At 41.9% G+C, this 21,072-nt stretch overlaps 1 protein-coding gene across 1 annotated transcript in view; it reads right to left on the reverse strand.

Moving 5' to 3' along the window:
• Positions 1 to 4,123: 4,123 nt before the first annotated feature.
• arhgef18b (rho/rac guanine nucleotide exchange factor (GEF) 18b) overlaps positions 4,124 to 21,072 on the reverse strand; it is a 36,094-nt gene continuing 19,145 nt past the window's right edge. The window contains 18 exon segments of the mRNA XM_020613006.1: positions 4,124 to 8,629; positions 9,116 to 9,262; positions 9,816 to 10,167; positions 16,042 to 16,191; positions 16,387 to 16,668; positions 16,912 to 16,959; positions 17,085 to 17,153; positions 17,915 to 18,024; positions 18,346 to 18,492; positions 18,688 to 18,873; positions 19,198 to 19,271; positions 19,494 to 19,672; positions 19,899 to 19,975; positions 20,098 to 20,352; positions 20,502 to 20,619; positions 20,719 to 20,844; positions 21,013 to 21,070; position 21,072. The exon segment at position 21,072 is cut by the window's right edge and continues 186 nt beyond it. Of these exon segments, the coding sequence (XP_020468662.1) occupies positions 8,316 to 8,629; positions 9,116 to 9,262; positions 9,816 to 10,167; positions 16,042 to 16,191; positions 16,387 to 16,668; positions 16,912 to 16,959; positions 17,085 to 17,153; positions 17,915 to 18,024; positions 18,346 to 18,492; positions 18,688 to 18,873; positions 19,198 to 19,271; positions 19,494 to 19,672; positions 19,899 to 19,975; positions 20,098 to 20,352; positions 20,502 to 20,619; positions 20,719 to 20,844; positions 21,013 to 21,070; position 21,072 (2,693 nt within the window). The 3' untranslated portion in view covers positions 4,124 to 8,315.

Genomic DNA, 21,072 nt, shown 5'->3' on the forward strand with positions numbered 1-21,072 from the left:
ATTTTATACTTAAACAAAACTCAACATCGTCCACTTGAAGTAAAAACGTTATAAACTATAAAGAAGAGTTTCGTGCGGATTCATGGATGTGAAACAAAGGGACATAAGAGCGTCAAGCTGAGGCTCCATGGTGCTGTGGAAATTACACACCCCTTCCCAGAAGCCTGAGGGAAGGATAATTACAAGACAGAGAGGGAGGACGGGTAACATATATAATGAACATAGATGGAGTAGTAAAGGAGGTAGGAAGAGACTTGCTGTATTTGAACAATAACACCCTCTTCCTTTGTTTGTGGTGGAACAGGTTCTTGTGCAAGTTACAGTAGAAGACAGATCTTTCATGTCACATTATATTATCCCACTTAATGCACTTCAACACTCTGCCAAGAACCTTTGACATGTTAATGGTCTGAAATAAGACCCATGGATAAGAAAAGACAAAGAAAAACATGCTGCGTGTGCGTTTGGTTGAATGTGTTTATAGCATGCTGTGCATGTGTGTGCATGCCCATAAGTGATTTCACTGGGTATGCACATAATATCTCCTCTGTTACATAAGTTAAGTTACTTCCTCAGAGGTGATGCAGACCTTAGCAGATGACTGAGGTCAAGAGGTGAATCAGAGGCACCGTGCAAGTGTGGGTTTAGTATCTTTGTCTATAATAATGGAGCCCAGTGCTCTTTGTCAAAACCCAACATCAGAATCAGAATCAGCTTTATTGGCCAGGTGTTTTACTCTGGTACAGCGGCTCTGAATGTGTATGTACATATCCTATGTAATGCAACAGCAAAAGGAAAGTAAACAATATACCAATATAAGGATGTAATATGCAATATGACAATATACTGTAAACACTATAAACAAGGCAATAAACAATGCAATGCAATATACCACATTTAATCTCTGCCTGGTGTGTCCTCCAGCTACATTTATTTTATACTAAATATCCAGTAGTAATTACATAGTAAGGTTTCTGTCTGGGTGGCCTAGGTTGGCCGTTTGACAACTAGAAAGAGTAAAACACCAAGAATCCAGTGTGAGCTCTGCAGGGGGTGGTGGCAGGCTATGATCAAACTGGCTGTAGGAGGGGAGCTTTTGTGGTGATGATGGTCTAATGTTAGCTTCTAAAGCATTTCTGTCCTGTTTCTTTTTTTTGCATTTGTGTTGGATTCCTGTTTTTGTCTTTAATAAATGCCATATACATGCCTGTGTTTAATTGTAGCGCCCTGGAACAATAAGCTAAACAGATTCTCCAGTTCAAATTCCTTCTTTCTTTGTGCACACTGTAAGACAAACCCACCCAGCTTTCTCTTAAAGTCTAGTGTTTGGTGGTGCAGCAGTTAGTGGCCTTTTGCTCTTTTGGCAGTGTCTTCTAGTCTTCATTTCCCCACTTCTCCCTCCTCCCCACATCAACAACAGCCATACAGCTACCCAACACCGCCAACCCCGGTGGGAGGCTGGCGGCTGCTCCAATCCAGCTCCTAAATCAGAAAGGCTGTGTTTAGAACTCAGCACTACACTTGCACTGAGCTCTGGTGCACTCTGCTCTTCTGAGGTGAAAAAGGGATGTGCTGAGGGAGCTGTACATGGCTGTTCTGTACACTGTGTGCAGTTATGTCCATTTAGAATTGAATTTGTATCTCTGGTTTCTGGTGTCCTTCATCAGCTAATGTTACATTAAAACAGAACATCGGGGACAAAGAATGATGTTGTGCAGAAGCACTTATGGAAAATATCAAAGCACACAAACAGACATACGACACAAAAGCATCCTATTTAGACAGACAAAGCAACTTTAGTCTGCTTTTGATGATGCTGAAGGGTCGCACTGGAATGAAGTGCACCACCTCGGGCTACATTCTTCACAAGGGACAACAAATCCTCACAGAGTGCCCCTCAAGATAATACAAGGAGGTTTAAGTGCACGTCAACAAAAAAGCATCTGTTTTACTTGATTGAGAGCCTCCAGCTCACTTTAGATTCATTTCACATTGCTATCTGGACTCAAGAGCTTCCTGTAGACCTTTTCTTCCCTTTTACTTTAGATAAAATACATGTATTTGAACACTTTCCCGCTTTGCGCTCCCATCTTTTTGAAAGCAACACACATATGCCCTGATGTTTGGCACAGACTTACAGGAACATCTTTGATGATGGCAAAGAGACCTTAACACAAAGCTTCTATTGGGCCTTTCCAAGAAGAAGCTTAACAACTTCAATTGCCCACATCTCCGCATTCTGGAGAGGGTTTTCCATGCTAGCTGCCAGGATGCTATTTGTCTTGGCACCACTAGGATTTGACTTTTGGTGCTAAAAATGTGCATGAGTGTGCATTTGTCTGTGTATGAAGGAAGTTCTTACTGACTCTTTGAAACTGCCACAGAGACCTCCCACAGTGCATCAGCCTTAAACAATACAACATCCTGAAACACACATGGGGCAGGCCTTGAAAGTATCTGACAGTGGTGATTATTGTACAGACAGAGAATCACCTTATAAAATATTTAAGGGGACCTTAGTGGTGATCAAGAAACTGAAAAACAGTCTACGGGCTTTGTATATAATCTACAGCTAGTGCTGGTTAGCTTATCTTAGCATAAAGTCTGGAAACAGGGAAACGGGAGAGCTGAGAAAATCAATGCCCCCTATCAAGAAATACAGTAGGATAATCGAGCACGTACAGTATTTAGTGTAAAAACTTTTTACTGCTAGTTTTTTGATGAATTTACTGAAACAAAATAGGAAGTTCAACGGTGCTGGTATTCAGCTTGTTACCTTGCTTCCAGTTTTTATGCTAAGCTAACTGGCTGTAGCTGCAACTTGAATGGACAAATCCAAATGCGACTTAGGCTTTTTTGCAAATTGCCAAATTATTCCTGTAATCTAAGACAAAATATTGTTTCATAATCAAGTAATGATTTGTCTCCATGAAACTCAAAGACTACATGAGCATCTAATGTGTTTATACTTCTCTGCACCTGGCTGATCTATTACAATGGTGGTGCTCATCACTTCCTGATACAGTGTAATCGGCGCACAAGCACAAAGGAATAAAAGTGGACCGGCCAGACAGTCACCAGGCTACAGCTGATTGCAAAATGCAAATCCTGTCAGCATAGAGGGTGAGTCAGCACAGAGCACACGTCCTGTATAATCCATCTTCCCCTTTCATTTCAACTGAGGTGTCTCTTCTGGCAGAACAATAGCCCTCCACCTGATCTGAACCCCCCACCCCATATGCACTTCCTTTGTTCACGCAAGATGAAAGATCAGTTGAGCAGCACGAACAATGATTTTTCATTCAGCTGTAGCAAAACTACGTGCCAGACAGCATGAAATCTCTCCAAGTTTTCATATCACACTTTACCACCCATGAGAAATATAGTATCCAAGGAAACACGCAGATGTAAATACACAGTTTTTGCAGGCCATGGAGCTTTGCTGCTCTTTATCAGTCACCAATAACAACTTCAAACTGAAAAACTCAAAAGGTCTTATCAAACTTCTATTATGCTGGAATATACCTTAGCACAGCCTGCTAAGGAGGTTATGTAAGCAGCCTTGGCTGAGAGACATGTTTCACTGCCAGCTCCCTTTCTGTAATCACCCTGGGTGTTAGCAGAAAGATATGCAAGAGTCCATTTGTGTCTATTCAACAAGAGGATCTTTGTCAGCCAGGGATGATTAAACAAAACTCAGACAAGCAGCCACCAAGCACATTGCTTCATAATAAAACGGCATGCTGGAGGCTGAGTCAAGGAAACTAGGTATTTTTTCTCAAGTACTGTATATACGTAAGTGCAATTGTGTCATTTATGTTAATCATACTCGACATTTCAGAGGGCAATATTGTACATTTTCTACACTACATTTATCTGACAGTTGCTTCTCAAATGAAGATTTTATATAAATAATATAATTAAAATATGTCAGTTGTGTGAGTTCTTAGCACATCCACCACTGAGACTCTTCCACCACAAGTATTCATTCATTCAGGTAAATACTGTATTCAGTAGTTCATAAAGTCACATTTCAGGGAAAAGCGTCATAAATAAAAACAAACTTATATAGAATTTTTATTTCTTTATTCTCCCATGAAGAGTCACGTGTGACCACTGGAATTACTGGATCATTTTATCTCTTCTAACCACTAAAATTAAAAACATGATTGTTCACAATCAAAAAGACATTTTTTTTTTTTTTTACAAGGATCACAATTAGACACCGTTACATTCTGATGGGTTGTCACACCAAAAAGGGTTTAAACCCTTGAATTTGAATTCTGGTGCCACCCAATAGCCAAACTGGAGTCTTTTACGATCTAATGGTTCATTTCAACGTGCATGTTGCCAAAGCACTAGGAAGCTGTTAGATCTAAACTGAAGCACGAAAACAACTGCTGAGATTTGTCTCAGTGTTTATGCACAGGGAGGTTAATCTGCACGTCTGTCTTTGCAGAGCATCTATTTGTTTAATTTGCGGTGAGAAGAGCCTCTGACACAGAACAATAACAGCCAAGACTCCTGACTTCCTGCAACCTGCATTACATAAAATGCATCCAAGCTGTGAAGCGGTTGAGTTGAGGTGGATTGAGACATTTAGACAAGATGGGAAGAGACAGGGTGACATACATTGGCAGCTCAGTGGAAGGGGCGAGGCAGAAACAAAGACTGGCAAATGCAGCTTCTCTCCACAGGGGAAGCAGCCTGGAAAAAATAACAGTTGAGAGGAGACAGAGGAAAGCCGCTAATGACAGTGGACAATGAAAACTTGCCACTACTGTAGCGTCTTCCCAGGCAGAATGACAACAACACAGGAACTGGGTGCCCTGCTGTTAGCAAGGTCTACAGAGGGATTGAACAGCCGCAACCACAGCACCTGAAAATAGAGCTTTGTCTGGGAATAGACTGCTATTAGGTCGTCTAAGCACAGGGTCAATTACACAGTTACAGCACCTCCTAGACAATGAGGAACGGCTGGACTTCTAGCTAATTGGGTGGTCAGGATTATTTTGATGAGCAGTGAACAGAACTCTAAATAACGAGGCAGAATTATACATTACAGACTCATGCGGAAGTTGCTGAGAGGAGAAAATAAAAAGATCACAAATCTGTCATTTTAAAAACTCAAAACACAAACTCATATTGAGACTTTTTATTACTAAATTCTTTCTAAGGCAGCAGTTTGTGTCCACAGGTTGTTTTAACATCTTGCGGTGGGAAAAAAAATAAAACGGTACAAAAATCAGTTTCAGTGTGTGCTACAAATGTCATTAGACAGGTCTCAGTAAATAAAAGCTCACAGACAATAATAAGCATTATAAACATTCATTTTCCCCTTCAAGTATGCTACTCTCAAAAGTGACTAGTGTAAAATTGGCTGAGGAAATAAAATAAATTTATGATTATTTACACAATACATACAAGTCCAATATGTGTGTATGAGTGTGTCTATAAAAAAACAAAAAACATCTGGAAATGGTTAGGAATGTTTCTGCTGTGTTTTGGTGGCAAGTGCACACAGATACAGACAGACACACACATGCTCAGTGACATGACTGACCGGCTTCCAAGTTTTAAAACAGAGCAAAAATGTTAAGCAGTTCAGTAGAGCAAAACAACATGCAAGACCTGAATCGATTCCAACAGTGGGACCAACAGGCGCCGGCCAACTCTCCTGCTGAGGTCCGCTCTAATCCACAGGTAACGGTCTCGTACCCGGGGCACTTACACCAGCTAACCCGGTCATCCAGAATTAAAGACACACACTTGGAAACAGAGGAAAATAAACAATGAACTCTTAATCTAAATAATTTTACAAAACAATCCCAACTCAAGATTTTCCAGAGCTTTAAACTATATAATAGTCTTTATCAATGGGTGGAATTTTAGCAACATGCAAGCTCAGTAGGTGTCACAATAACTTAAGACTTCTTGTTCATGTTGGGTTTTAGGTTTTTAAGCATTAGCCTAAACCAGCTAGTGAACAGTGTATAATGGGGAAAGCTCTGGGGAAGAACAGTAAGACGACCTTGACTTTGGATTGTTTAGTCCAAGTGTTTCATCTTAATGGATTTACCTCGACAGAAAACCACCAGAAGTATGTTCACATGCACAGTAACAGTCTTTGTGATGATCAAGTGCTCGTGTATATAAAAACAATATTTCTTAAAGAAGCTCACATACTAATCATGAAGAAAACCTGACACTAGAGACAGGAGGTGACAGTAGTGAACTAGACATGAGGCTGCACAACAAACAGCAAATCCAGACACTAGCCCCGAAGCAGGATACGAGCTGGACTTGTATCCTCAATAACAAGTGTAAACACACTAGTCACAGAGGATGTTTTTACAGATAATAACACACAACCAGCACAGTGTCATGTATCCTTCATACACAGGCACAAAGAGAAACTCGGCCGGCCGATTGTCGCTTTGGTTAAACTGAATGAAACAGATGCTTTTGTTTTTGCGATCAAGGCTTCATCTCGATTAAACACTGCTCATGGACCGCAAGAGAAAGACGACAGTGCACCTCGACTTCAGTGATACATCAACACACACTAGAAGATTAAATATACACATCTTCAGCTTCAATTCATTTATAAAACAGCAATGACTGATTGTGGTTTCATAAACTGCTACGAGTTTATCCAAGCAAGGCGTACTGTTTTGTCTACAGACAACCATGTTACTTCAAGTGTATATACACATTCGCACAGACACACTTTTGGCTGACTTTTGATTCATGTCATACATCTGTCTGTAATACAAGACTGTGTAGGAGGGCAGCTGGTGCAGAAGAAGTCACACACAGTATGTACAACTAAATCCTTAATATACATAAAACTCAGACAACCTACTCGAACTCCAGCTAATGATCACAGCTTATTTGGACAAAAAGCTCTTCTTTCTCTTATTTCTCCCTCCAGAAAGACAAAAAACAATGTGTTAACTACTTCATGATTTAAAGGAATCTCATGTATATACAGAGAAAATAAATGGGACCTCCACATCTCTTCTGTAAAGAACGATAAAAGTCTGACACATTAGACAAGTCCTTTTTGCTGCAGGACCACTGCATCCGGCAGCCACCGAGATTTAAGACCCAGCTAATGAAACTGTGATCAGCAAAAAAAAACAAAAAAAAAAACAGCCACTGTCAATGACACCTGACATCTTCATATGTACCTACATTTAATTAAGTATAAACTGTACACCAGAAACAGATACATCAGACCACTGGTTGAAAACCCCTGTTCTACTGAAGCAACTACTGTAAATAAAAGAAAACTGCCATTGTCATGAATTGTACTGTACACTACATTTTCATATCTGGCAACAGATATATTTCTTAAGTGTCTCATGAGCCTGGAAAAAAAGCCACAACTTGCTGAAAGCCGAACTCTCCCTTAATTGAAACGAAGCGTTATTACACAACAGAGTGGAGAAATTGCCTCCTGACCAAGTCCAAGTTAAGTTTCACAACCAATGGCAACACTAAAGCTGTAATCCAGTGTTGGCCTTCTGCAAAAAGAGTGATTAAAGAGACCAAGAAAAGCAAAATGAAATGACAATTCTGACAACTGTACAAACAAACAATACACACAGGAATTCAGAGCTGATCCAGCTCTGAATTCCTGTTGAATAATTTCATGTGCTTCCAGGCCCAGGAGAAGCAGACAGTTAAGGCCAGAGCTTCATTTCTGCACCTGTCGCTCTTCACTCACAAGTCTGACCGGAGTCTCTTTCAACGTAGCACCTAATTTTTCTTTCACACTGTTCCTCTCGCAGCTGATGTCTCTGGATTGTTGTTAACTTCATTTAAACCTTATCAAACAAGAAGCCTTTGTTCTGCCAAAGGTTCCCACTTCATACTTGTTGGCCAATTGAGTTTAGAATTAAATAAACAGAAACTGAAGCAATTTAATGAGTCCTCTTGTCTGATCTTTTTTTTTTCCTTTCAGCTACCATAGCCCCTACAAAGCTTCTTCTCTATAGACACTGCTCAGATTATTAAACTACCTTACCTCATCTAGTTTATAACAACACACTGTCACCATTAACCAGCATCACATTATTGCATGTAAGTGGGTCCTTATAAGTAGGGCTGGATCCAAATAGTGGACTATTCGGATATTCGCTCATTGGGCAGGTAATTGGTTTCCAATTTGAGACAGCAGTAAACTTCAATGCAGCCTGAGCCCTACTTATAATGGACCTTCTGGTTGACTGGGGGTCCTCCCATAATTAATTAGAATCATAACTTTTCAGTTTTTGTCAGTGATTGGTCTGAGGGCAGCAAAGCGCAGTTTAGAAAAAGATGACATCCTCCTTATTGAGGTCTTCTGAGGTGCTCTGGTAGGGTGGTGACACGCTGTGGTCGTGGCTGAGCCCATGATTTACTTGGACATGGGCCTGGATGTTCGGACTGAGGGCCTGCGGCTGCACATTGGGCTGGGACTGGAGAGATCCAGTGCTTTGCGAGTGGGGAAGCACGGTGGGAGGCTGAGAATGAGACTGTAAGGGAAGGACGAGGGGCTTCTGAACATTTGCAGGGTGGGCGGTGCTGATGGAGGTGGTGGATTGGGTGTCTGGTCCAGTGCTGTCTGGAGGACTGTGCTGATCTGTCAGAGACATAAAGATTAGAGGCACTACAAGGCGTTGTTGCAAAAATAGCATGCAAACTACAGGCAGAATAGTCATTTGTACCCGTTTAATACTGCTGGGCTTACTCATCCTAACTGCAGTGTATCTCGTGAATTCCTGGCCGTGGTAATTATGAGGGCATGGATTAAAGTGTTAAAATGTCTGTGTCAGCAGTACAGCCTGCCATTAATCAGAGTGAAGCATGTGAAATTGATAGGTGTTTACACAGGGTGAGGCTGGTCATAAAGGCAGCTTTAGAGAGGAACATGATTGGGTGGAGTCGGGTTTACCCAGGCAGACAATGGGCGTCTCAATTTTAGGTCTGTGAGAACCAAGTTTAATATTGCAGTAGGCAAAGGTAGATGGAAGGAGACTGTATGTGGGTTTGTCCCAGTAAAGTGAAGGAAGAAGTGTGCGTGTGTGTGTGTGTGTGTTCTTATCCATATATGTGTGCAGAAAAGTACCGGTGTGCTGATGCAGGGAGTGAGGCTGAGGAGGGCTTGACAGCGGGAGCTGCTGGTGGGGGCTGATGGAGCGCTTGGCCTTGAGCGCATTGTTATCGTCTCGGGTGGACAGCTTCAGTGGCAGCATCTGCTTCATATCCAGTGAGGCTGAGAGGAGAGGCCAGGGGAGGGAGAGGAGGGGGGGAGACAGAAGGTGATTTAACTGAAAAATTTGATTGCACTGGTAAAGTGAATGTGCCTTGGCGCTCTCAGGCCACTATTTTGATCTGTCATGGGGCTGACCCACTTTAGACAGCTAATGTGTCCCTGAAAAGCCACTGAAATTATGCTGATCAGATCAAATTCATCTCAAATTCATTCATCCTGGATATCGTGACAGTGAGCCCAAAAAAAAAAAAAATCCATAAAAACATCACCTGCAACAGTAAGATAAAGGGAAAAACCCACTCAATAAAAAAATGTTTAGAAACTGTGAATTTTTATGACAGACTGATAAAAACAGCTGAGTGGTAACACAAGTGTCTCGTGTGACCAAAAACAAGGACAGAAACCCATTAAGGAACCTTATTTCAAACTCTATTACAACTGGTACCATTTTAAAGAGCAACTCAAAATCCAACCTGCGACCATGTAGGACTAAGTGCTAATCACTGTACCATTCTGACACCAACTGATCGTGTGCTTGCTTCAAACTCCTTACCTGTGTTGTCAGTACGACTTGAAGCCTTGCCACTCTTGCCTCCTTTCCCTTTGCCACCGCTGAATGCAGCCAGTTTGGTTGGGATCTGTTGCTGCATCCCAACTGGTTTGTGCAGCTGGTTGGTGGTGCTAATTAGATTGAGCGGCACCTCTGTCTTCAGCGGCAGAGTGGAAGAGCCCGCCTCCCGCCGCAACGTCACTTCAGGCCGTTCTGGATAGTCGGCCGGTGCTAGGGACAGGCTGGTGCGCACCAGCGGCTTCTGAGGAAGTGGCACATCAGAGGCACTGGTGGAACTGGCGAGGCCAGAGGACATGAGGAGCTCCCCATTCAGACTGCCGGACAGAGGAGCCACCTGGAGGAGGAAGAAACCTGTATGTTACTTACTGAGAAGTGACTGAAGTCTCCTTTAGTCAATGCAAACATCATCATATAAGACTTCAATATTCAGTTCAGTTCAGAAAAGACAGCTTCCCAACTCTGCACTGTAATTATCTGTCTCTGTTGCCAGATTCAGTTTGGATTCTGACTTGTGCAACCTTGTGTTTGCACATTCTGTGTGTGTGTGTGTGTGTGTGTGTGTGTATTAGCAGCCTACAGTGGGATGTGTGTCAGATTATTTTTTGAGGAGAAAAAAAAACAAAACACCCAAGTACTTAAAACTACTTCATAAGCGTGTATACACACACACACACACACACACACACACACACAATAAATTGTGTGTGACACCGTACCATTAAAGAAACACAATCTGTTGAGGAGCAGGGTATTTATGGGCTAAAGAGGGAATCAGAAACACATGCCACTCTTTCTGCTGAGCACACACTTTGGTAAGTTTGGTAACAGGCTTTTGATGTGTTCCAAGAGGCTCAAGGACAATGCACATGCACACACATACACACACACAAAATGAGAAACATAAAACCCTTAATAGTCCCTGAGCACATAAAGGCGTGTCTAACAAACCAGACAAGTAGGAGAACAAGGAAACGGCTCCAGTGACATCAGTAGATAAATACACTGACTGCATTGTCCAGTTAATTACTAGACTGAAGGAAAGATGATCTCAAGATCGAGTCAACATCATCATCTCATCTGCACTCAGTGAGACTGACCAGGAGGATTTCTACAACAATAGGGCAGTGAAGTGTTTGTGTGCATTAGTAATCCCACACGTTGTATGACATGAACTATGAAAAAGGATCTTTCTGTTGCAATATTGTCAGACCAGTGGTACAAACCAAACTTTAAGCCTTGCCACAAAACTGTGATACAATGTGTTGCAAAGGGGCCACTTGTCAAAACGAAAAACACAAACCAGCTAAAAAGGTCTATTTTGCATCTTTGTTCAGCCATGCAACAATATTTAATACTCAGGGTGATCACAGACAGGAAGTAATAAAAATAATAATAATAATGTTTGACGATAAGTAAGTAGATGTGACTGTTTGTGACCTGAGTGCAGGTCAGTTCAAATCATAATCAAATCACCTGAAGGTTTAATAGTTTACGGATTTGAGGGGGGGGGGGAAAGGCCAATATTTAGTGTGTCATAGTTCTACATTTCTTTAGACAATTTTGAGAAATAAACACGAAGATGGAAAAGAAAAAAGAAAACATGGCAACAAAAGCTTCCATAGACACAAAGATGAATAATAAATGGTTTTAACAAAAATCTTGTAGTAAACAACATTTAATTGGTTCAAGTAAATCAACATTTGACCTTTATGTGATAATTACTAGCAGCTCAGAATCGCCCTACTATCACCAAACAAACACGTCAGTTCGCCTGAAGTTCAGACTGAAGCATCTTTAAGTCTGTGGCTTCTCTGGCAGTTTGCAGTCCCCATGCTATATGATTGATGATGATGCAGAATATGTCCTGTGGTGATGGGGGATGTGTGATGACTGTTTTTACAAGGCATGAAGGGCAGACTCATCTGACTGTGACCATATGTGTGTGCTTAGAGACTTTAGCTTTATCCTGGCAAAACAGCAGAGCGTAACGGGACGACCTGAGGCAGAGAGGGGCCCTGCAGGGGAAGTCTCTGTACCCCTTTCCCTAAATCCCTCTTTCCTCTTCCTCTCCATCAGTCTTCCTCTTTCAACATTCACTCATCTTGCCACACAGATGTTCCATTGTTCCTAGAACAAGGTGATCAGTTTTACGCAGCATAAACAGCAGGTTTCCAGGGCAGTAAACTGTGCAGAAGCTGCAAACAAAAAGCCTTGACTGACAGCACATAAACAATTAGCACTGGCTACCTTCCAGAGGCTTCTGTTAATGACAGGCTTGGACAAGCCAACTATACAGCAGGTTCCTTTCATCCAGAAAAGTGCCCGGATATTCCCATATCATACATATCTCCACTAACACTGAACAATGTGCTGCCTTGTGCACAATGGATAGCACAGGGAAACAAGATGATGGCTGTTAAACAGTCAAGTCCGCGTAATATTCATGAAAGAGTAACAAGGACTAAATATTTAAATCAAAACTCAAACTGTGTTGAGGTCATTCATGCAGTCTGTAACTACAAAAACTACTCTAAAAACTTTTGTGTGTTGGATTTGTGCAATAATTCGATGTCTCCTGGACAAATGTCACATCAGAGATGAAACTAATCAGTTAATGAGATAATCTATTGACAAAAAAATTGTCTGCAACCTTTTTAATAATTAATTTTTTGTCTTTAAGCTAACAAAATATTTTCCAATGTGAAGATCAGTTATTTGACCTTGTGTTTTATATCAATGTAAAATTAACATCGGTGTTGAACTGACATCTGATGACATCACATGGACTCTAGCGAGTGATGGTTGTCTTTTTTTTTTTTTTTCATTTTTGCCATTTTCTGGAAATTTATAGACTTTTAAGAGCAGCCAAGACTGGTCAAGTAATGGATTAGCTTTCTGACAGACTGATCTATAATGAAAATAATTGTGCAGCCATACTATACATCATAAAACCCATATCTCAAGAATCCACGCCTGGGGACAAAAAAGAAACACACAACTCAGTCTTCATGCTAATATTTTGTTCTCTCAGGGAACAAATGAAACTTCAAGACTAAGTAATTTGACAATATTCAGTTGAAAACTAAACAGTACTGAACACAGTGACAGATGGCATAGAGAAAATATCTGCCCCCCAGCTCAATGCTGTCTTTGCTCTGCAAACTGCAACTGCTACTGGCTGCTTATAGGTTGTACATGGTGAAGGTGTTGATGGGTAAAGAGTTATTCAGTGGGTTTTCTTCCGACCACAGGAACAAACTCAGGCAACAGCATCATAAATCAGCCTGCAGACTGAGGCCACAGAGGGGTTATTCATTGATGCATTTCCCTGTAAAGACTTTCCCAGCAGGCCAGGGCCTGAACCTTTAACCTTGCAGTCATAAGCCCACTTTCTACCCTCTAGGTTACCTTCCATGAAATGCGATTAGTGTATGTCTATTCCCCATTTTTCTCACTGACTCCTTCTGTATTGTGCAGTTTCTCTCTCGTTATTCCCAAAAATTCTAGTTCAGGTCTTGATAATGCACGGACTTTATGACTTGACATTCACAGGACTATTGTGCAATCAAAGTGTGTCAGAGCCAATAAAATAAAAAAAAACCTGAGCACAATGCATTCTTTACCAAGGAGCCAACTACGATCAGAGGCGACAACAGATAAAAGAGAAGTTCCTCAGTAGAAGTCAGTACATGCCACAACTAGCTCCGAGCTGCTCAATCATTCATACACACACTGAGACACGCCTGATTTATGAGGTCTAATCATAGCTCTGTGGGTTTGCTGATGAGTCTTTATGTCAGGTGGTTTTGATTATCAGGCTGGGCCAAAGTGTGGAGCAGGTCCTGAGGTTACAGCTGATGAAAAGATCACTTGATGTTTGATGCAGAGGAGGAACAAACTATTTCCAAATCACCCAAACCCACAGCCAATAAAATCGTACTGCAGCACCATCTGTATAGAACTGCAACGCATACATCTGCCCGTGTACATAATGCACAAAACACACCACTTAGGTGATCTAAAACAAATATTATGCGCATGACTGACTGACAGGGGTCAGATCTGACCTGCTTCAGGTCGTATCTTACAGTATGTGTAGTAAACAAACAAACCACAGCAGCCGTATTCACCATTGCTGTTCCAATTATAGCCTCTATAATTATGCAGTTTCTGCATTACTCATCACAGCAGATTTGGTCAGTTCAGCCAGGGGTTCATTTGGTTCACAAGACCAGTGGCTGTGGTTTTCCAGGAGTTACTGGACCTTCTGCTGCCTGTATTGAGATCATAGGTACAATAAATGGTGTCAGCTGGTTGTATACGTCTTCAGCTAAAATGCCTGTTAACCGAGGCACGCCAAAAAAAGATCTCCAGACTGATGGTAGCAAAATGTCTGAAGATATTAGTAAAATTACAGTGGATTAATAAAATGCCAAAAAAACACTGTAGCTTAATGGGAACATGTCAGGACTCAAACACACAGCATTGTGTCATCTGTCAGGTACTCAGCTCGGTATACAGGAGGAAGAGACCCCGGCCAATCCAAGATAGCTGTCAGACACCAACCAGGTAGGAATGTCAAGATAGCAGAGAGGAACTAATGACATGACTGGATACGGCCTCAATCAAATTTTATTTATAAAATCCAGCATCACAAATTTGACAGCATGGCCCTGGTAGGCAGCTCTCCAGGTGATCTGACCACATTCTTGGGAAAGAGCAATCCAGTTTGTACACACAGTAACCAACCTTTTTTTAATAAAGAAAAGAGAGAGAGAGAGAGAGAGAGAGAGAGAGAGAGAGAGAGAGAGAGAGAGAGAGAGAGAGAGAAGAAAAGACAGTGACTCACTGAGCTGAAATGTTTTAGCTCTCTTTTACACAAGAGCATTAGTCAGAGTGAACATTCCCACTGTTAGGTGTGTCAGATAGCAGAGCCCTCATTAACGTGCATGATCCTTTCCTCCATTGTCAAGTCCAGTGTTTATTTAAAGAATTTACCCATAGGTTTAATAAAAACAAGTACAGAATGACAAGATGGTGGGAGTGGAAAGAGCAAGACTCAAGTGTCAAAAGAAACAAACTAGTTTTGACACCAGGTGACCTCTTACTTGATGACGGCACTGTTCACTCGGAAGAGGGAATGACATGGCCATCTGTGTCTCCTTGTTTTGTCAAGACAAAACAAGAAGTCCGTGTCAAGGTAAAGCTTCCCATGCTACAGCTGCCCTTACCTCTCTGCCATAGAGAATACCGACCAACCATAGTGTGATGGTGATACAGGCCTTTGACACTGCTAAAAGCTGATATTAAGTGCTTTACTGTAGCTCCTTGACAGATCTGTTAGCAGCTGGCATGGAATTACAGTCAGTGGATCCTTCTCAAACCTCTTCTCCCATGAAACTCAGACAATGGCTTGCATTGTACTGCAATGGATACAAGTAAGGATACACAGGAAGGAAAGGAGAGAAAAAGAGGTTAAGAGTGGTGAAGAGAAAGACTGCTGCCTGTGTAGGTGGACTGCTTGGCTGAGCGGTTAGAGATGTACTCAGTTGTATGTGCTTATCATTACACCCAGCTATGAAACAGGTTGTGAGAGCAGAAATCAATTATGCATTTCTGCCAGTAAAAGGACCTGAACTCAGGTACCTAAAGCTCCTTAAGTAGCACATTCATGAAATTTGAGGCTGCACGTAAAAAAGGACAAGAAAGACTGGAAATGCTAACAAACTTGTGAGACAAAGACTGGAAATGCTAACAAACTTGTGTGACTTTAAAGTGAATGAAAACATCTCACTATGAAATCGAATGCAATGTAATCTTGCAGCTGATGTATTAATGTACTGTATGTTTAATGTTTCATATGCTCCTGTACCTTGAAAGGCCCGGTAGAGGATTCATGCCCATGGAACGCAATGGAAAGAAAAATCAGAGATAAGTAGGTCAAGGGAGACGAAGTGAGGAAACAATAGAGGGGAAAACCCATTGTTATTCTTTATCCTGTGAGTAATCATCATCAGCACCACCTGCATGACCTCACTTGAGCTTCATTTACAGCTCCTAAGTCTGTGTGCCTGTGAAATTTGTAAGCACATCGGTGTATGCAGGTATGTAGGACAACTAGAACCACAACTACATTTGTGGCCCACATCAATTTTTAACTACTTTACTATGTCACTTCCTTTACTTTAAGTAAGCACAAGTTCCCCACCTCAATAGTCTTCCTCTTGATCTTCTTCTGGTGTTCCAGGCGTTCCTTCTCTTTCTCCACAGCTCTGGTGGACTCTCTCAGCCTCTCCAGGTCCTGCTGATAAGTCTCCCTCTGCCTCTCCAGTTCTTCCCTCTCTTTTGTCAGATGCTCCTGTATCAAAATACACAAGCAATGGTGCAAACGTTCTGCAGAATACTGATATTTAATGAGAAAATAAGGCATAGAGCAAAGTCAAAAATGCGGGTGACGGACAGTGCAGCAAAATCATGAAATTAAGCCTTTAGCACATCTACTGCCATTAAATCTGCTGCACAGCCCTCAGGTAGAAGAGGTGCTGCGTCTCACCTCCAGCCGCCTGCACTCTTCCTCCCTCTGTTGAAGCCTAGCCTCAGTGGCCTCTACTTGCTGGCGGTGCTTCTCTCTCTCCTTCTCCCAGCGCTGCTGTTCCTGGCGATGCTGAGCCTGCAGCTTGTGGAAGGAGGCCAGCTCTTCTCTCTGCAGAGCCAGAGTTCGCTGCTTCTCTTGCTCCAGGAGCACGTTCCCTCGGTAGCGACTAGGCAGGCAGGTTCGCTCTGTCAACGAGGCCCGCTGCAGCTCGATGTAACTGTCCTGCTGTGATATGATGGCCTGGAGGGGCGGGAGGCAAGTAATGCAAGGCCATTAGGGAACCTATTCAACTTTTATAATGAGACAGCATCTACTCATTATCACAGTAAAACAGAAAGCTCCTGTTTGCTATGAGGTGAGCCAAACTTCACACAAACACCAAATTAATGAAGCAACTACTCTGCAAAAATATAGAATATACCACTCGTTTCAATTAGGCTTTCACTGAGTGCATGTGTCAATATTCTCAGGGGATATTATTACCTGCAGACTATAGAGCCTCTGGGAGAGCAGCAACACTCTGTCAAAAAACTGGACCAGAGACACAAATAAAGTTATCACATTCAAATAACCACCATCATCACCAAAACAATACAACAATTCACTGGAACAGCAAACTTCTTATGGGCAAGGCGACAGATGAGAGGGCAGTTTACCTCAGCTTTGGGGAAGGAGTCGGACCAGATGTGGTTCCATCTGGCAGGAGAGCAGCAACTCTCATCAACCTGAGCAACAACAACACACAGAACAAGTCAAACTAATGAAAAAACGTCACAAACACACTGTGAGCATTATTCAGTACTGCCACACTGTGAGAGCAATATATTATTTTAAATGTAATAACTTTCAAGGTTGTACAGTGTGTACAGGTACATCAAACTTTATAATATTAGCTGATATATATTTCAGCCTATTGAGCTGTTGTTCTTTGCCACAGTGTTTGGGAAATGTATCATTATTACTATACCTTCAGCAAATAATGTTTCATGTTTCTAATATAAGAACTGAGCAACTTAAGATATGAAAAATTTATCAAATGTTTCACAAGTATTTGTTTTCATCCCTCTTAGAGCAATAAATCTGGATTAAAATAGCTTTGATATTAAAAATAAACTTTTGTCATTTAACAATTTCTAGGAGCACAAGTTGTACAAAGTCTGTATGATGCTTTTCTCAACACTGTAATTCAGATCCTGTGACAGAGAGTCAAACTGCCCTCCTCACCCACTGTTCACCGTCAGCACCCTGTCGTTATACAGTACTGTCTGCCTGATCACTGTCAAGTACCAGGATTTACTTAAAGGTAAATCAGAATGAAATGTTTTATCCATTTATAAGCAAGTGAAGCAACCTGCGAGAACAGGGTCACAGTAAAGTCAAGACATGGAAATCTCCCAGATGACTTGGTCTGATTATTACAGGAAACAGAATTATGACTCATCCCAAGATGCATTTTATGAGAGTGTGTGTATGTTGAGCTCCTTACCGTCTCCTCTAGGGTGTGGCTCAGGTCTTTGAGCTGAGGGTCAGAGCTGGCTCTCTGGTTTCTCTCTCTGTTTCTGGACTCGCCAGAAAAGTTCTTCTTCATGCTGCCATCTGGCACAGACGCACCAACACACACATATACATTGACAAACGCACGCAAGTAATCAAACTAAAGTGATACACAGAAATATTGACGTCACAAACACTGCACAGAAACAACAGACAAATGCATGTAAAACCACACCCATACTGGTCATAAAAATGCCACCTCTAAGAAATCAGTTAAGGATGCCACATAAATGCAGCAAATAAAACCTGTCTTTAAAATAGTGTCAAATTTATTTCTAATTCATATTTAATGGCATAAAAGCCACTAAAATACAACTGTATTTCCATTACATTTCCCGAGGGCAAGGAGTGCGCTCAACTCACTCTTACTGAGGATGGTGGGGCTGCTGTCATAGCCCCCAAAGGTATCCGCTCGCCTGGGCAGCACCCCAGAGCCACTGCCCTCCCCCAGCTGTGTGGTTGGAGCAACCTCCCTCACTCCACACAGTAGCAGGTTCTGGAGGTTTTCCACTGAAGTGAAAGACAAAGTTAAGGTTGAAAAGCTGCACAGAGTGAGAGGTTTAGGGGAAGAGCAGCAAATCCAACAATGCTTATTGCAGACATTCAGTTAGCTTCACATGAACATGAAGTTGTGTAACATTCAAAACAATAACATGCTGCCATGTCCTTGCATCTAAAGCAGACATCCATGCAGCATTGTCCTACCCTCAGTGATGGCTCCTTTGAGCAGGGCCTCCCCCTGCTGGAGGTCTGAGGCATCTCCTCGAAGCAGCAGTCTGGAACGTGAAGCTGCGTCCTCCAGCCCCGCCACACACTCTGCCATGTCCGCAAACAGTTGCAGCTTCTCAGTAAGAGCCTGCACGATCACTGTCTCCTTCTGGCTCAGCCGTTCTGCAGAAGGAAACATGAAATAGAATAAAGACACACGTCATAAAAAATTTAAAGTTTAAAAAATTCATGATTCACAGTTTGCCACAAGCTCATAACTGGAGCCTCCATACAGAAGCTTTCATTTTATAAAGTACCATAATACTTTGAGGTGTTCTGAACAACCTAGGCTGCAAAATGTATACAAACTGTTTTCATCCACAGAGGTGAAATGTAGTTAAACTTAGCTTCTAACAAATTTCATTTGCTATGACACTTGAGCGCTTTCCTGTGATTGTCCAGGAGATTTCTTCACGTTTGTCAGTGTTTTAATTGATCTATAGTTACCATGAAACTCTTTAAACCTGGAAGCTTGTGCCTCTTCTTCCTCGCTGAACAGCCTCTCCTCTGTATGAGGACAGCTAAGATTGGTGAGGCCATAAGTCAGTACAGGTGGCCGGTGAAGAGATAAAGAAAGCAAACCGATTAAGGCCCCTATTGATACAGTATTACAGCAATATTTTACACTTTGTTTCCAACAATTAACAGGTTGCATAATTTCGATAAGTCTGACACAGAATAACAAAAATATGAGTGCCAGTCTCTCCAAACATGAAATCTCATCTCTTTGGAACTGCACCAACCTCTCAACAGCTTGTCGTATGTGTGTCATCCAGGTGTTTCGCTCCTCCTTGGAGGTGGTGTGGATCTCATACATCTCTGGCTCATTGGAGGAGGCACAGATAAGAAACATGGCTTTCTCCTCATGGGCCACTTCCCTGACTATCAGCTTCTGAAGAGAGATCACTGAAGGCTTGTTATCCTAGGTGGGTCACAGTTATAAGGAGAGGAAGAAGAGGGAGAAAGGAGACAAGAGGGCACGCTTTTTTATTACTGGTACACAAGGCAATAAAAACTGATGCATCACTGACTAAATCCTGCACCCATTCACATCTTACTTCACATTACTCAAGTGTTCCTCTTTGATATACCTATTGTTTTTGTTAGATACTGTCATTCTGACAGCAGAATTCAGATAAATCACTCACCACTGCAGCAAACACATATCTCTGGTCTTTCTCTTGTAGCAAGAGCAAAACATCTGACAGGAGCACTGCAAGAATATCTGGCAGGATATAAAACAGTTTTGTTTTTAAAGTTAATTCATTCCAACATTTTGCAAAGCACCAGCATGACACACTGTTTATATCTTTTAAATTATTCTGGTTTCATCATGCCATAACATACCTTTGAGCCTACCAGAAGCAGCTTTCCAGTTGACTGTGCCCACATGAAGCAGCCGCCTCCTGCCCGGTGCCAGGTCCTCCCTGCGAAACACGCGGCCATCTTTGATTTTTCCAGATGCCTTTGGCTCTATCTTGTTGTGTATGTCTCTGAGTCGAGAGGTCTTCTCATGGACATTAACCAGTGTGTCCACCTGAACGATGGTGTCTTTAATCAAACCCAGTGCCCGTGTCAAATCATCATACTCCTCTGTACCCGCTAGAGACAGAGGAAAAAAATAATACTTTATACATGTAGCAAAATGAAACAATATAACAAGTGAAGCTATTCCTCACTACTTATATGGGTGTATTCTCTTCAGTGATGACTGAGATTGATTTAGCAGAATAACATGTGAAATCCTGGACCTTCAGTGTTGTGCAGAATGCGCTCCACTAGTACTGGATACTTGGTAATGCGCTGTGTCACCAACAGTATACACTCTGTCACTCCTAACCTCCGCACAATTGGCAGGTTGTTGATTTTCTGAGGAAAAACCAGACAATTTAATTTGAAGTTTATCAAAGTCAATTTAATACACTGTATTACAGAGGATTAAATCTGAAGAATGCTAATAAGCCTTACCCGTATGATGTTTTGGAACTTTTTGTTGTTTTGCAGCTGTTCTTTGTAGTAGCTGACAGACTCGGTGTGGCGACTGCAGAACTCTCCATAGCTGTCCTTCATTCTCTCTCCTATTTCACCTGAGAACTGTATAACGACTGAAACTGTGAGACAGCTCACTCTCCTGCTCTGCTGTGTTTTCTGTGTCCTATTGTCCGTGTGTACATCTATTATGTGACATACTTGAAGAAACTGATGCTAGGTGTTTGTGTCCATGTGTGTTTTTACTGAAAATGGTACACATCTCCTTCCTACCTGTGCAATAAGAATGTCTGCCACTCTGCTGATGGTGTAGTTCCTGTCACTGGGCGAGAT

The sequence above is a fragment of the Monopterus albus genome, unplaced genomic scaffold (genome assembly GCF_001952655.1).
Source record: "Monopterus albus unplaced genomic scaffold, M_albus_1.0 scaffold129.1, whole genome shotgun sequence".
Taxonomy (NCBI): domain Eukaryota; kingdom Metazoa; phylum Chordata; class Actinopteri; order Synbranchiformes; family Synbranchidae; genus Monopterus; species Monopterus albus.